Source organism: Macaca fascicularis, chromosome 16, assembly GCF_037993035.2.
Source record: "Macaca fascicularis isolate 582-1 chromosome 16, T2T-MFA8v1.1".
Lineage (NCBI taxonomy): Eukaryota > Metazoa > Chordata > Mammalia > Primates > Cercopithecidae > Macaca > Macaca fascicularis.
The window spans coordinates 38,441,450-38,457,621 of record NC_088390.1 but is presented as its reverse complement, the minus strand read 5'-3'; the positions used below and the strand labels follow the sequence as shown (position 1 = coordinate 38,457,621).

At 47.2% G+C, this 16,172-nt stretch overlaps 2 protein-coding genes across 22 annotated transcripts in view; one reads left to right on the top strand and one right to left on the bottom strand.

Annotated features, from left to right (window-relative positions):
* Positions 1 to 16,172, bottom strand: part of ADAP2 (ArfGAP with dual PH domains 2) — a 53,148-nt gene that overhangs the window by 22,561 nt on the left and 14,415 nt on the right. For 15 of the 21 annotated variants that reach the window (XR_006693085.3, XR_012425505.1, XM_065531211.2 and 12 more), the window contains 2 exons: positions 6,722 to 6,868; positions 2,291 to 2,374 (listed from right to left, as the gene is read on the bottom strand). Coding sequence is in view for 19 of the 21 variants with exons in the window: in XM_065531211.2 (XP_065387283.1) it covers positions 2,291 to 2,374; positions 6,722 to 6,868 (231 nt within the window). In the remaining 2 variants the exon portion in view is untranslated. The remainder of the gene's footprint in view (positions 1 to 2,290; positions 2,375 to 6,721; positions 6,869 to 16,172) is intronic. The other 6 variants (XM_065531214.2, XM_065531216.2, XM_074018980.1 and 3 more) reach the window with 1 other exon arrangement.
* LOC102121435 (small ribosomal subunit protein eS27-like) lies at positions 6,050 to 6,414 on the top strand. Its single transcript, XM_005583390.5, has one exon. It carries the CDS (start codon positions 6,083 to 6,085, stop codon positions 6,335 to 6,337), a length of 255 nt encoding a protein of 84 aa, XP_005583447.3. The 5' UTR covers positions 6,050 to 6,082; the 3' UTR covers positions 6,338 to 6,414.

Sequence of the window (16,172 nt, the reverse complement as noted above, 5' to 3'; positions counted from 1 at the left end):
TTGAGTCAGCACAGAGCAAGCAGAGGCCTAGGGAGAAAAAGGAAAATCACATGGCTGGAGCACTGCTTCCTATACTTCAGATGCTTGGCTCGCTGGAGTCTCACAACAGCCCTAGAAAGTAGGTACTATCACCTAGGCAAGTCACCTCACCTCTCTGGGCCTGGATCATCTGTCACCATGGCAACAATACCTACTTTCTCTGAAGTCCAAAAGACCATATGCACTTATTACAGGACCACAGACCCCACTGGGATGCCCTGGATTTCCAACATGTGGATCCTAAAGCCTGAGCCAGGCCTGGTGATTGCTCAGAACCTCACACCATACACAGACATTAAATGGGAAGAAAGACATGGGATGGATATCGGGTACTGACAGTGGATGAGAGCGGCAGGGGAACATTGAGGATGTTGACTGAAGAGCAATTTCTTTTACACATGTCAGCAAAGATGGGCAACTTGCCCAGATTAAATAAGGCTGAGCATCTGCACTTTGTCCTCCTTCCTCATAGTCAGCAGTCAGCACCCTCCACTCCCCACCCATGGGAGCCAGTTCTGGGTGCAAACTCAGCAGACTGACTCAAGGGCTCTGACTCGGGCCTTACTGGAATTGCTCCCAGACAGCTGCCATCTCAGCATATCCTTGGGCCTGGAGGGGACCCTATTCCAAACAACTGGCTCCCTACAAACCTTGGAATTAAGGAGCATTTAGGCTTTCAAGGACGCTCTAGGCCAGGCGTGGTGGCTCACGCCTGTAATCCCAGCACTTTGGGAGGCCGAGGCGGGCGGATCATGAGGTCAGGAGATTGAGACCATCCTGGCGAACATGGTGAAACCCCGTTTCTACTAAAAATACAAAAAAATTAGCCGGGCGTGATGGTGGGTGCCTGTAGTCCCAGCTTCTAGGGAGGCTGAGGCTGGAGAATGGTAGGAACCCAGGAGGCAGCGGAGCTTGCAGTGAGCGGAGATCGTGCCACTGCACTCCAGCCTGGGCGACACAGCGAGACTCCGTCTCAAAAAAAAAAAAAAAAAAAAAAAAGGAAGCTCTAATGGTTGAGATTAAGAAAATCCCAGCATTAAAATGGTTTTCCACCCCCATCACTTATAAAATCCTCTTAGAGGGGAGCCTCTTGAAGAGGACCAGAGTATAGAATCTCAGAGCCGGAAGGGACCCTGAAGATGACCTGGACTAACTGCCATCTTACCAATCTGGAAACAGAAGCTCAGAGAGGTGCCAGGATCTGCAGGGGTCACACAGAAAGTGAGCAATAGAGCACCCCTGAGAGCCCAGGCTTCCTGGCTCAAGGCAGCATCCTCTGCCCCACACCATGCGGGCCTCCCTGGCCCAGCCTGAAATAGGGAGATGAAGGCCCCAGAAGTCTGGAGACAACCAAAATGAGGTTCTCGGCTCCCCATCATGTTGGCCACGAAGGGCATACCTGCTCCTGTTGCAATTGTAATGGGGAGGATCCCAGGCTTTCCCAAGCCCAGAGCATCACAGGGCAAAGCGGGGATGTTACAAAGGGAAGCGCACCTTTGGTTATTCACCTGCCCTTCCTGGGACTGTGTATCACATCAGTGAAATGGAAATAATCACCCCTGCCCGGCTGCCATTTCACAAGACAAAACGGGCTCAAAGCACTCTGTAAGCAGTATGTTAGGGATCATTTGTACATTTTAGAGGGAGAAGGGGTCAGAAAGAGATGACCAAATGCTGAGCCCCTTGACACTCCTCTGAAGGCGAGAAACTGACCTGCTTTTGGGAGGCTGCCTTGTCATATGTGAGGCTGTAACCCCTCAGGCTCCCCTGGAGAATGCCTTGGGTTTCCCTCTGAGCTACCCAGCCCTCAACCTCGAGGTCTTACCTGCAAACAAACCTAGTCTGGCTTCTTTGGTTTCTTTTTTTTTTTTTTGAGATGGAGTCTTGCTCTGTCACCCAGGCTGGAGTGTAGTGGCGCCATCTCGGCTCACTGCAAGCTCCACCTCCCGGTTTCATGCCATTCTCCTGCCTCAGCCTCCCAAGTAGCTGGAATTACAGGTGCCCGCCACCACATCCAGCTAATTTTTTTGTATTTTTAGTAGAGATGGGGTTTCACCATGCTAGCCAAGATGGTCTCGATCTCCTGACCTCGTGATCCGCCTGCCTCGGCCTCCCAAAGTGCTGGGATTACAGGCGTGAGCCACCATGCCCAGCCCTAGTCTGGCTGCTGAGTGTCTTCGAGGTCAACAGACAAGGAAAGAAGGAGATGGCCAAGAGGAGATTCAGAAATTGGGGTCCACATTTAGCTCACCTCAGACTCCGGGAGTTCAGGAAAAGCCAATTTTAGATACTGCAGACGGGCTGCACGCAGGGCATTGAACCAGTCCACTATCTCCTGCCGAGAGAAGCGCACAGGACACACACACAGCAGTGAGATGGGGTGGGTGGGAGGCTGCGTCTGGTGGCGGGAAGCTAGCTGGGCATTGCGTGTGGAGCGCATGTATTCAGCGCCTGCACACACCCCACAGCTTGGCTCAGGGGCATCCAGGCAGGACTGTGTCAGAGCCTCGTGGGCTAACCCGAGCAAACAGGAAGCCTCTGACAGGGATAACCCCAGAGCCCCAGAAAAGGATCGGGTGAACTGCACAGGAGTTCTGCAATGGCCTCAGACAGTGCTTTTCACTTTCTAATGCGTACAAAATCTCCTGAGGCTCTTGTTAAAATGCAGAGGCATGTGCAGTAGGTTTGGAATGGGGCCCAAGACTCTGCATTCCTAACATGCTCTCAGGTGATATGATGCTGCTAGTCAGTGGAATACATTCTAAGGAGAAAGGTTCTAGGAAATCATTGTCCTCAGATGTCAAAGATTGGCGTTTGGGGGGGGAGCAGGTGTGCCTGGGGATGCTCCTCTGATGAGGATGCTTATGGCAACTTAGGCCAAAGCTGGCTTGGTCCCTTCTGCTGTCACTCTGAAAGAACATGTCCCTCAGCAGCCTGGGCCACCTTCATCTCCCACCTAGACAACCACGTACCTAGCTGGCCTTGATCAGCTGTTCTCCAATTGACCCTCTCATGGCAACCAGAGTGATTTTTTTTCTTTTTTTTTAGACGGAGTCTCGCTCTGTTGCCCAGGCTGGAGTGCAGTGGCATGATCTCGGCTCACTGTGACCTCTGCCTCCCAGGTTCACGCCATTCTCCTGCCTCAGCCTCCTGAGTAGCTGGGACTACAGGCACCTGCCACCATGTCCAGCTAATTTTTGTATTTTTAGTAGAGACGGGGTTTCACTGTGTTAGCCAGGATGGTCTCAATCTCCTGACCTCATGATCCGCCTGCCTCGGCCTCCCAAAGTGCTGGGATTACAGGCGTGAGCCACCACGCCTGGCCTGCAGATTTTCTAATTACAAATCTAATCAGTCTGACTTGGAGTCCTGTCTACTACCCTCAGGAAAAAAAAAAAAAAAAAAAAGTCTTAAGTTCTTTACTATGACTGCTGTCTGAGCTCCTTCCATGCAAAACTATATGCAATTCTCCCAACACCTACTGCTCCTTCGTCTTGGGACATTCTGCTTAGCCCGCTCCATCCCACACACACCTTTTACGTAAAACATTCTACTTCTCCCACAGGTTAGTTCTGATGTTGTAATAGATAGATTTTTGGTGCTTGCTCAGCCCAAGTCCTGCTTCTGTGAGAACTACCCCACCTATCTTCACCCAACCCCAGTTGCAGCCCCATTTACTGCTGTGATCCTGCCCCTGCTTAACCACAGCAGCTGGACCAGGCCTGGACCAATACAGAGGCTGGACTGGGCTTATCAGATTCCTTCTCCCAGGAATTTGGAATTGGAAGAGACTAAAAGGCTTGTTCAAATAGTGGTAGTTTGTGATTTTGATACAATATGATGACTGAGAAAGTCATTTGAATATGGTTTCAAAGGAATGAAACCATTTCCCTTTCTCTCGCATAGGCGAAGCACACAGGCCTAGGATTCCAGGGGTCTGTGCTCTCTTGTCCTGGGGTTCACTAAGGACCCTCTGGCCAGGTGCGGTGACTCATGCCTGTAATCCCAGCAGTCTGGGAGGCTGAGGCGGGTGGATCACCTGAGGTCAGGAGTTTGAGACCAGCCTGACCAACATGGTGAAACCCCATCTCTACTAAAAATACAAAATTAGCCAGGTATGGTGGTGCATGCCTGTAATCCCAGCTACTCGAGAGGCTGAGGCTGGAGAATTGCTTGAACCTGGGAGGCAGAGGTTGCAGCGAGCTGAGATTGTGCCACTGCACTCCAGTCTGGGCAACAGAGCAAGACTCCTTCTCCAAAAAAAAAAAAAAAAAAAGAACCTTCTTAGGTGTCAGGCACTAAGGGAACGGGGCCAGCCCAGAAAAGGCATGCCTAGGCCTTCACGTTGGAAGGTCTCTCCAGTCACAATCTGGTGATCCTGGTGCCAAGTCCAACCTGCATACCTGTTTGTTTGGCTCCTGAAGTTTTGTTTGTTTCAATCCTCCATGCAGGTTTTCCTGTTTGCCACAGCCCCCTCCCCACCCCTTATGCCCGTCCACTTAGTTTTTAAATCACCCCCTGACTCCTGCAGGCAGGAATCTGGAGTCCTCATTTATGCCCATCTAACAGACAGGCTGGGGCATCCAGCACAAGAGAAGAACGGCCAGACCCAGGTTGTCAGAGGCACCATACTGGGCAGATAGGAGGGAGCTGGGTATCCTAAGTGCCAGAGACCTTGGGTGCCTCCGTAAAAGTCCTTGTGGCAGTGGTTGGCATGGAGAGGGGGCTAGGGGGGCCGTGGTGCTACGGCCCCTTGGGAAGGTCTAGTCCCTGCATCTGGTTCCTGCCTCCTGCTGCCAAGGGTCCTCCCTACAGCAGAGGCACATGGCGGGTAAAGTGGGTGCAGGGCTCGGGAACCATTGGCTGTGGCCCCGAGCAAGTTACTAACATGTCCATGACTCAGTAACGGGGGCTTATTTTGAGGATTAAGAAATGATGGACAGCAATCACCAAAAGCAGTGCCCAGGGGAGTTAATACATGGTCACAAAATGTCAGCACCCCCACTTAGCATCTCTGTCCCCTGCCTAGTCCTGAGACCCTGCTCAGGACCTGACCCAGCTTATTCTCTTATATTGGTCTGCTCATCTCTGACTGGGCTGATTTCCTGGACTATTAAATAGTGCTTCTCAGTGGCTCACCCCTGTAATTCCAGCACTTTGGGAGGCCGAGGTGGGCAGATCACTTGAGGTCAGGAATTCAAGACCAGCCCGGCCAACATGGTGAAACCCTGTGTCTACTAAAAATAAAAAATAAAAAAAAAAAAAATTTGCTGAGTGTGATCTCAGCTACTCAGGAGGCTGAGGCAGGAGGATCGCTTGAACCCTGAAGGTGGAGGTTGCAGTGAGCCGAAATCGCGCCACTGCACTCCAGCCTGGGCAACAGAGCGAGTTTTGTCTCCAAAGGAAAAAAAATAGTGCTTCTCAAACTTAAATGTGCACAAGACTCACCTGGGATCCTGTTAAAATGCAGTTTCTTTTTCTTTTTTCTTTTTTTTTTTTTGAGGCGGAGTCTTGCTCTGTCACCCAGGCTGGAGTGCAGTGGCGCCATCTCGGCTCACTGCAAGCTCCATCTCCTGGGTTCATTGCCATTCTCCTGCCTCAGCCTCCCGAGTAGCTGGGACTACAGGCGCCCGCCCCCAGGCCCAGCTAATTTTTTGGTATTTTTAGTAGAGACTGGGTTTCACCATGTTAGCCAGGATGGTCTCGATCTCCTGACCTCATGATCCGCCTACCTCGGCCTCCCAAAGTGCTGGGATTACAGCCCCCTCCCCACCAGTTGAGGCTGGTCTCAAACTCCTGGGTTCAAGTGATCCACCTGCCTTGGCCTCCCAAAGTTCTGGGATTACAGGCAAAAGCTACCATGCTCAGCCTTGAGACTATTTTTAACAAGCTCCTGGGTGATGCCAATGCTGTTGGACCAGGACCACATGTTGAGAAGCAGCGTCCTGGGGCGCACTGCCGCTTGACTGTCTATTAGTTCCTCCCCCGTATTCAAAACCTCTGGCCTGCCTTTCCGGCGGTGACGACCGACCCACATGAGAACATGCCTCTCGCAAAGGATCTCCTTCATCCCTCCCCAGAAGAGGAGAAGAGGAAACACAAGAAGAAACGCCTGGTGCAGAGCCCCAATTCCTACTTCATGGATGTGAAATGCCCAGGATGCTATAAAATCACCATGGTCTTTAGCCATGCACAAACCGTAGTTTTGTGTGTTGGCTGCTCCACTGTCCTCTGCCAGCCTACAGGAGGAAAAGCAAGGCTTACAGAAGGATGTTCCTTTAGGAGGAAGCAGCACTAAAGGCACTCTGAATCAAGATGAGTGGGAAACCATCTCAATAAACACATTTTGGATAAAAAATAAATAAATAAATAAAATAACCTCTGGCCCTACCTGGCTTTGCATTCCTGGGCATAGTCACTTCTGTAACTGGACTTTCATTGGTGGCTGTGCACTGTTCAGATACAGCCATGGTACTTGCCAGGTTCCTCTCTCTGATCTCACCCTGCCCTCCTCATATCTGTGTCTCAGACTGGGAAGTGACGATAGATTAAGGCAAATGGTAGCAGAAAATCTCTAGAGGCAGCTGAGCACAGCACCAGCGAGCAGGGGAGGTGGTGAGCTGCACCTGCCAAGTCCTGGGGTGCGAGCTGGAGGTGGAGGTGGCAACTCCAGTCGTCTCACCTTCCCACTTTCATGATACACAAACAGGTTCCTGATGTGGCCATCTCTCCTGTAGGTGATCTGCAGCCCGTGGGGGTGCCCTATCTTCTCTGTCTGGAAGGTGGCATTCAAGTCCTTAATGCTGATGACAGCTTTGGGGTTTTTACCCTGAAAGAGAGAGAGAGAAAGAAAGATGCTGACAGTCCACAGGGTGACTTTTGGTCAACTTTCACCAAGGCCTTCATGCAAACAAACATCAATTTGTAAATATAAGGGTTTTAAATGTTCTTGCTCTCATATCAAAATTCACAGATACTGGCCGGATGCGGTGGCTCACGCCTGTAATCCCAGTACTTTGGGAGACCAAGGCGGGTGGATCACGAGGTCAGGAGTTCGAGACCAGCCTGGCCAACTTGGTAAAACCCTGTCTCTGCTAAAAATACAGAAATTAGCTAGGCATGGTGGCAGGCGCCTGCAATCCCAGTGACTCGGGAGACTGAGGCAAGAGAGTGGTTTGAACCTGGGAGGCGGAGGTTGCAGTGAGCTGAGATTGTGCCACTGCACTCTAGCCACCACACCTGGCTAATTTTTGTATTTTTAAGTAGAGACGGGTTTTCGCTATGTTGGCCAGACTGCTCATGAACTCCTGACCTCAGGTGATCCACCCGCCTTGGCCTACCAAAGTGCTGGAATCATAGGTATGAGCCACTGCGCCTAGTCTATCGTTCTCTTCTTTGTGTCCCTGGGTACTCAACGTTTAGCTTCCATTTATAAGTTAGAACATTTGGTTTTCTGTCCCTTTGTTAGTTACTTAAGATAATATTCTCCAGATCAATCCATGTTGCTGCAAAGAACATGATCTCATTCTTTTCTTTGTTTTTATCTTTGTTTTGTTTCGCTTTTGTTGCCCAGGCTGGAGTGCAGTGGGATGATCTTGGCTCACTGCAACCTCTGTCTCCCAGGTTCAAGGGATTCTCCTGCCTCTGCCTCCCAAATTGCTAGGATTACAGGCGTGAGCCACCGCATCTGGCCTATAGTAGAATTATTTCTGTTGCTTTGGGTATATACCCAGTAATGGGATTGCTGGGTCAAATGTTAGTTCTGTTTTAAGTTCTTTGAGAAGTCTCCAAACTGCTTTCCACAGTGGCTGAACTAATTTACATCCTTGCCACAAGTGTGTAAACATTTCCTTTTCTCTACAACCTCACCAGTATCTGTTACTTTTTTACTTTTTGATAATAGTCATTCTGACTGGTATAAATGGTATCTCAGTGTGGTTTTGACTTACATTTCTCTGATTAGTGATGTTGAACATTTTTTCATTTGCTTGTTGGCCACGTGTATGTCTTCTTGGAAGAAGTGTCTGTACACATCTTTTGCCCATTTTAATGAGGTTGTTTTTTGCTTTCAACATTATATTTTTGAGGTCTACCCGTGCTGTGATACAGCAGTCTAGTTTTCTCTTATAAATGACTATACCAAAAGTTATCAATCTATCTTCTGTTAATAGATACATTGAGATTGTTCCTGATTTTTTGCTATCATAAGTAATGTTGCAGTCAGTTTGTGCCCTGGTACACATATGTGAGTGTATCTGTGGGTCACAGTGTATGCTTAGAAATGGAATTGCTGCCGGGCGCGGTGGCTCAAGCCTGTAATCCCAGCACTTTGGGAGGCCGAGGCGGGTGGATCACGAGGTCAGGAGATCGAGACTATCCTGGCTAACATGGTGAAACCCCGTCTCTACTAAAAAATACAAAAAAAAAAAACTAGCCGGGCGTGGTGGCGGGCGCCTGTAGTCTCAGCTACTTGGGAGGCTGAGGCGGGAGAATGGCGTGAACCCGGGAGGTGGAGCTTGCAGTGAGCCGAGATCACGCCACTGCACTCCAGCCTGGGAGACACAGCGAGACTCCGTCTCAAAAAAAAAAAAAAAAAAAAATGAAATGGAATTGCTAGATTACAGTTATATACATCTTCACTTACTAGAGACTGACAAATTATTCTGCTGAATGGCTCAACAGTGATTGTACCAATATTTGCTTCCATCAATGAAATAGAATAATTCCCCTTTCCCCATACACTCGCCAACACTTGACACTACCAGATTACAAAATTTTTGCCAATATGATAGGTATGGAATTGTATCTCATTATTAATTTTCACTTAATCAACATTTATTGAGGTGTAGTTTAGAAACAATAAACTGTATTCATATTAAGAATATAGTTTGGGCTGGGCACGGTGGCTCAAGCCTGTAATCCCAGCACTTTTGGAGGCCGAGACGGGTGGATCACGAGGTCAGGAGATCGAGACCATCCTGGCTAACACGGTGAAACCCCGTCTCTACGAAAAAATACGAAAAACTAGCCGGGCGAGGTGGCGGGCGCCTGTAGTCCCAGCTACTCGGGAGGCTGAGGCAAGAGAATGGCGTGAACCCGGGAGGCGGAGCTTGCAGTGAGCTGAGATCCGGCCACTGCACTCCAGCCTGGGTGACAGAGCGAGACTCTGTCTCAAAAAAAAAAAAAAAAAAAAAATATATATATATACATATATATATAGTTTGAATCCCAGCACTTTGGGAGGCTGAGGTGGGTGGATCACGAGGTCAGGAGATTGAGACCATCCTGGCTAACACAGTGAAACCCCATCTCTACTAAAAATACAAAAAATTAGCTGGGCATGGTGGCGGGCACCTGTAGTCCCATCCACTCGGGAGGCTGGGGCAGGAGAACGGCGTGAACCCAGGAGGTGGAGCTTGCAGTGAGCCGAGATCATGCCACTGTACTCCAGCCTGGGTGACAGAGCAAGACTCCATCTCAAAAAAGAAAAAAAAGAAAGAGTATAGTTTGAGCCAGGCACAGTGGCTCACACCTGTTATCCCAGCACTTTGGGAGTCTGAGGTGAGTGAATCATGAGGTTAAGAGATCGAGACCATCCTGGCCAACAGGGTGAAACTCTGTCTCTACTAAAAATACAAAAATTCGCTGGGTGTGGTGGCACATGCCTGTAGTCCCAGCTACTAGTGAGGCTGAGGAAGGAGAATCCTTGAACCCGGAAGGCAGAGGTTGCAGTGAGCCAAGATCGTTCCACTGCACTCTAGCCTGGTGACAGAGCAAGACTCCGTCTCGGGGAAAAAAAAAATATATATATATAGAGAGAGAGTTTGATTTTTGACAAATGTATATACCCATGTATCCACCACAACAATCAAGATATAAAACATAATTAATCATCCTAAATATCACCCCAAAATAGTTCACTCATCCCCCTTCACAGAATCTCTACCCCATTCCAACACCAGATAACCACTTACTTGTCTTCTATCAGTATAGTTTTGCCTGTTCTAAAATTTCATATAAATGAGATCATATAATACTCTTAAACAAGGGGACTTAGAAAAGTTCATGGAAAACACATAGTATGAAAACACTATGCATGAATTTCAAATTGTTTTGCACCAAAATAAACTCATACTAACTTGTTATAACATGTCTGAATGGGATTTCGTTTGCGGCACTAAGAAGCGTAAGACATCAACTTGAAAACAGTCCCTTTCAGAGCAATGTGAATTCTGCTAAAATTGAAGCGAGAAGAAACATCAACATTTATGGTGAAGCTTGGATGTAAGAATGGTGAAATCACTGATGCTTTCAGAAAAGTTTATGGGGACAAATCCCCAAAGAAATTAGCAGCTTACAAATGGGTAACTTGTTAAGGAGGGACAAGATGATGTGGAAGATGGCGCCTGCAGCAGCAGACCATCTACATCAATTTGCAAGGAAAAAAATCATCTTGTTCATGCCCTAATTGAAGAGAAGCAAAAATTAACAGCACAAACAATAGCTAACACCACAGATACCTCAATTGGTGCAGCTCACACAAATCTGACTGAAAAATTAAAGTTGGACAAACTTTCCACTCAATGGGTGCCAATGCCATCGCACCCAGATCAGTTGCAGACAAGAGCAGAGTTTTCAATGGAAATTTTAAACAAGCGAGATCAAGATCCTGAGGCATTTCTTTGAAGAATTATAACAGGAGATGAAAAATGGCTTTACCAGTATGATCCTGAAGACAAAGCACAATCAAAGCAATGGTTACTGAGAGGTGGAAGTGGTCCTGTCATAGCAAAAGCAGACCAGTCAAGAACAAAGGCCATGGCAACAGTTTTCTGGGGGATGCTCAAGGCATTTTGCTTGTTGACTTTCTAGAGGGCCAAAGAACAATAACATCTGCTCATTATGAGAGTGTTTTGAGAAAGTTAGCCAAAGCTTCAGCAGAAAAACATCTGAGAAAGCTTCACCAGAGAGTCCTTCTCCCCCACGACAATGCTTCAGCTACATTTCTCTCATCAAACCAGGGCAATTTTGTGAGAGCTTCAATGGGAAGTCATTATGCATCCATCTTACTGTCCAAATTCGGCTTCTTCTAACTTTTTTTCGTTTTCTAGTCTTAAAAAATCTGTAAAGGCGGCCGAGTATGGTGGCTCATGCCTATAATCCCAGCACTCTGGGAGACCAAGGTGGGTGAATCACTTGAGGTCAGGAGTTCAAGTCCAGCCTGGCCAACGTGATGAAACCCCATCTCTACTAAAAATACAAAAATTAGCCCAGCGTGGTGGTGGATGCCTGTAATCCCAGCTGCTGGGGAGGCTGAGGCAGGACAATCACTTGAACCTGGGAGGCAAAGGTTGCAGTAAGCCAAGATCGTGCCACTGTACTCCAGCCTGGGTGACGAAGTGAGACCCCATCTCAAAAAAAAAAAAAAAAAAAATCTGTAAAGGGTACCCACCTTTCTTCAGTTAATAGTGTAAAAAAAAAAGGCCAGGCGTGGTGGCTCATGTCTGTTATCCTAGCACTTCGGGAGGCTAAGGCTGGTAGATTAGATTGCTTGAGTTCAGGAGTTCAAGACTAACCTGGGCAACATGACGAAACCCTGTCTCTGCCAAAAAATACAAAAATTAGCCAGGCATGGTGGTGTGTGCCTGAAATCCCAGCTACTCAGGAGGCTGAGGTGGAAGGATCGCTTGAGCCTGGGAGGTTGAGGCTGCAGTGAGCTAGAATTGTACCACTGCACTCCAGCCTTGGTGAAAGAGCAAGACCCTGTCTCAAACAACGGCAGAAAAAACAAAATGTAAAAAAGACTGCATTGTCATGGTTAAATTTCCAGGACCCTCAATTGCTTGGGGATGGACTAAATGGCTGGTGTCATCACTTATAAAAGTGTCTTGACCTTGATGGAGCTTATGTTAAGAAATAAAGTTTATATATTTATTTATTTATTTTTATTATTATTTTTATTTATTTATTTATTTTGAGACGGAGTCTTGCTCTGTCACCCAGGCTGAGTGCAGTGGTGCGATCTCTGCTCACTGCAAGCTCCGCCTCCCGGGTTCATGCCATTCTCCTGCCTCAGCCTCCAGAGTACCTGGCTAATTTTTTTGTATTTTTAGTAGAGACGGGGTTTCATCATGTTAGCCAAGATGGTCTCGATCTCCTGACCTTGTGATCTGCCCACCTCGACCTCCCAAAGTGCTGGGATTACAGGTGTGAGCCACCGCGCCCGGCCAATTTTTTTTTTTTTTTTTTTTTTAGATGGAATCTTGCTCTTTCACCCAGGCTGGAGTGCAGTGGCGCAATCTTAGCTCACCGCAACCTCCAGCCTCCCAGGTTCAAGCAATTCTTGTGCCTCAGCTTCTCCAGTAGCTGGGATTACAGACATGCACCACCACACCCAGCAAAGCTTTGTATTTTTAGTAGAGATGGGGTTTCACCATGTTGGCCAGGCTGCTCATGAACTCTGGACCTCAATTGATCCAACTGACTCGGTCTCTCAAAGTGCTGGGATTACAGGCGTGAGCCACCAAGCCCGGCCTCCAAAGACTTTTTTAAGCGCTTTGTATAGAGCTTCAGGCATTTTTTTTTTTTGAGTTTCACTCTCTTTATACTTCATTTCCTTTTTTGTATTACCCAAAAGTTTTACCTTAAAATTAGTTACCTTTATGATTTTAAAATATCCACTCTGGGAAGTAAATAAATAAGAACACAGGGAGCCTATCCTATTTTTGGACTATTCTGGACTGAACTGGTGTAGGACTGAAAACCAGATCAACTTTTTTCAACCAGTGATGAGGCCCTGTACGAGAGGCCAGCTCACAGCAGCTGCTGGGGTTTGGTGACCTTTCCTAACTGCAGTAGCGCTTTCTCTTCCTGCCTTTTGTACCATTTCAGCAAAAATGTTGAAAAAGCCACATTCTTCAGTGCTTTACACTGAAGACTGAGAAAAAATTCTTCCTCTAACTTGGAAGGTAAAGATTCTTCATCCCTTAACATTTTTCACTTGGTCCTAGACTGTGGCCACATTGGACAGATTTTTTTTTTTATTATTTGTGCAAATTTATGGGGTACATGTGAAATTTTGCTACATGTATATAATGTGTAGTGATCAAGTCAGGATATTTAGGGTGTTGGTCACCTGAGTATTTTTGTTAAGTATAGTTATCCCACTCTGGCACCAAATACTAAATTTATTCCTTCCACCTTACAATATGTTTGTACCCTTTAACCCACTTCTCTTCATCCTCCCTTCTCCTCCCCATAAACAGACCTTTTAGCATTACTCTGGTCTGCCTAGAAAAGCAACAGGGGAAATACATAATAATTCTACATATAGGAAATAGAGTAAGGTGAAGGCTAAAGTGCTCAGAGCTTATCCTTCACTTACTTTGTTGGCCACAATTTCACATTCTCTTTGCTGAAAACTTCTTATCTTTCTGTCCTTTAAATACTGGAATGCCCCAGGGCTCAATGGGCTAGATGGTCTCCAAAGATGGCGTTCACCAAGTCTTTCCCTCCCAGTGTGTACATGACACTCTATCCATGAAGAGCTTGAATCTATTTCCCCTCCCCCTGAATCAGGGCTTGTTGCATGACTTGCTTTGACCAATAGAATGCAGCTCCTGGTTAGCCTTCCAGAGGTCTGGTAGCATTTACTTTTGTTTAGGGAAGTCAGCAGCCAAACCACAAGAAAGCTTGAGCTAGACTCCTGAATGAGGAAGAGAAAGCAACCATATAGAGCACACCAAGGCACCAGACATTAGTGAAAGCTTTGGATCTCTGGCCAGCTAAGGGCAGCAGAGTAGCCCAGCTGATGCCACATGGAGTACACTAGAACAGCCGAGGCCTGCTCAAATTCCTGACCCATAGGATTGTGAGAAATAGTAAATTGATATTTTAAGCCATTAAGTTTTAGGATGGTTTGTTACACAGCAACAAATAACCAAAATACTCAGTCCTTGAACACCTTTTTCCTGCTTAGGTGATCCTAGCCAGTCCCATTACTAAACCAGTCTACATGCTGACGACTCCAGTTCCAAACTCTCTCCAAGCCTCCAAATCATACATCCAACTTCTGTCACTTGGATTTAGAATTCAGGAAACATACATCCAACTTCTTTCCCCATGTCTCTACTGGATGACTAATAGGCATCTCAAAATAAAAAGGATTTTTGAGCATCTCCTTAGGGGTCTAAGTCTTTGCCACCTTAGTAAATAGCAAATCTATTCCTGTAGTTTTGTAGAGCAAAAATCTGGGAATCATCCTTGATTCCTCTTACTCTCACACCCCACATCCAATCCTTCAATAAATTCTATTGCCTCTACTTCCAAAATATATCCAGAATCTGACCACTTCTAACCATCCTGGTCAGATCCACCACTCTTCTTCATATTGGGTTATTGCAACAGCTTCCTGACTAATTTCTCTGCCTCCACTCTGGCCTCCTTCCTTCCTACTCACCCTAGCAGCAGCCAGCGTGCTGCTTTTAAAAAGCTTAAGTCAGGCTGGGTGCAGTGGCTCATGCCTGTAATCCTAGCATTTTGGGAGGCTGAGGCAGGCAGATCACATGAGGTCAGGAGTTCTAAATCAGCCTGGTAAACACGGTGAAACTCTGTCTCTACTAAAAATACAAAAATTAGCCAGGTGTGGTGGTGCACGCCTGTAGTCCCAGCTACTGGGGAGGTTGAGGCAGGAGAATCGCTTGAACCCAGGAGGCGGAGGTCACAGTGAGCAGAGATCACACCATTGCACTCCAATCTGAGCGACAGAGTGAAATCCCATCTCAAAAAATAAATAAATAGGCCGGGCGCGGCGGCTCACGCCTGTAATCCCAGCACTTTGGGAGGGTAAGGCGGGTGGATCACGAGGTCAAGAATTCAAGACCAGCCTGGCCAAGATGGTGGAACCCTGTGTACTAAAAATACAAAAACTAGCTTGGCATAGTGGCAGGCACCTGTAATCCCAGCTACTCGAGAGGCTGAGGCAAAGAATTGCTTGAACCCGGGAGGCACAGGTTGCAGTGAGCCAAGATCGCGCCACTGCACTCTGCACTAGGCGACAAAGCGAGACTCCATCTCAAATCAATCAGTCAATCAAAAGCTTAAGTCAAATAATATCACTTCTCAGCTCAAAATCCTCCAATTGTTTCCCATCTCACTCAGTAAAATCCAAAAGCCCAAATTTTTGCAAATCATACATGTGTAAGTGACTTGTATCTAGAATATATGAAGAACTATTACAATTTAATAATAAAGAGGCAAATAACCTAATTAAAATATGGGGAAAGGATCTGTGTTGGCTAGGATGGTCTCGATCTCTTGACCTCGTGATCCGCCCACTTCGGACTCCACAAGTGCTGGAATTACAGGCATGAGCCACCGTGCCTGACCAATATGGGGAAAGGATCTGAATAGACATTTCTTTTTTTTTTTTTTTTTTTTGAGACGGAGTCTCGCTCTGTCGCCCAGGCTGGAGTGCAGTGGCCGGATCTCAGCTCACTGCAAGCTCCGCCTCCCGGGTTCACGCCATTCTCCTGCCTCAGCCTCCCGAGTAGCTGGGACTACAGGCGCCCGCCACCTCGCCCGGCTAGTTTTTTGTATTTTTTAGTAGAGACGGAGTTTCACCGGGTTAGCCAGGATGGTCTCGATCTCCTGACCTCATGATCCGCCCATCTCGGCCTCCCAAAGTGCTGGGATTACAGGCTTAAGCCACCGCGCCCTGCCCTGAATAGACATTTCTACAAATAAGATATACAAATGGCCAATAAGCACATTAAAAAGATGCTCAACATCATTTGCCATGTGGGAAACACCAATCAAAACCACAGTGAGATACGACTTCATACCAACAAAGATGGCTATAATAAAAAAAAACAGATAGGGGCCTGGTGCAGCAGCTCACATCTATAATCCTAGTACTTTGGGAGGCTGAGGCGGAGGATTGCTTGAAGCCAGGAGTTTGAGAACAGCCTAGGCAACAAGGCAAAACCCTATCTCTACAAAAATAAATAAGTAAATAAAAATTAGCTGGGTGGAGTGGTATGCATCTGCAATCCCAGTGCTTTGAGAGCCCAGAGCAGGAGGAGAGCTTGAGGCCAATAATTTAAGGTTGCAGTGAGCTATGATTGCACCACTGC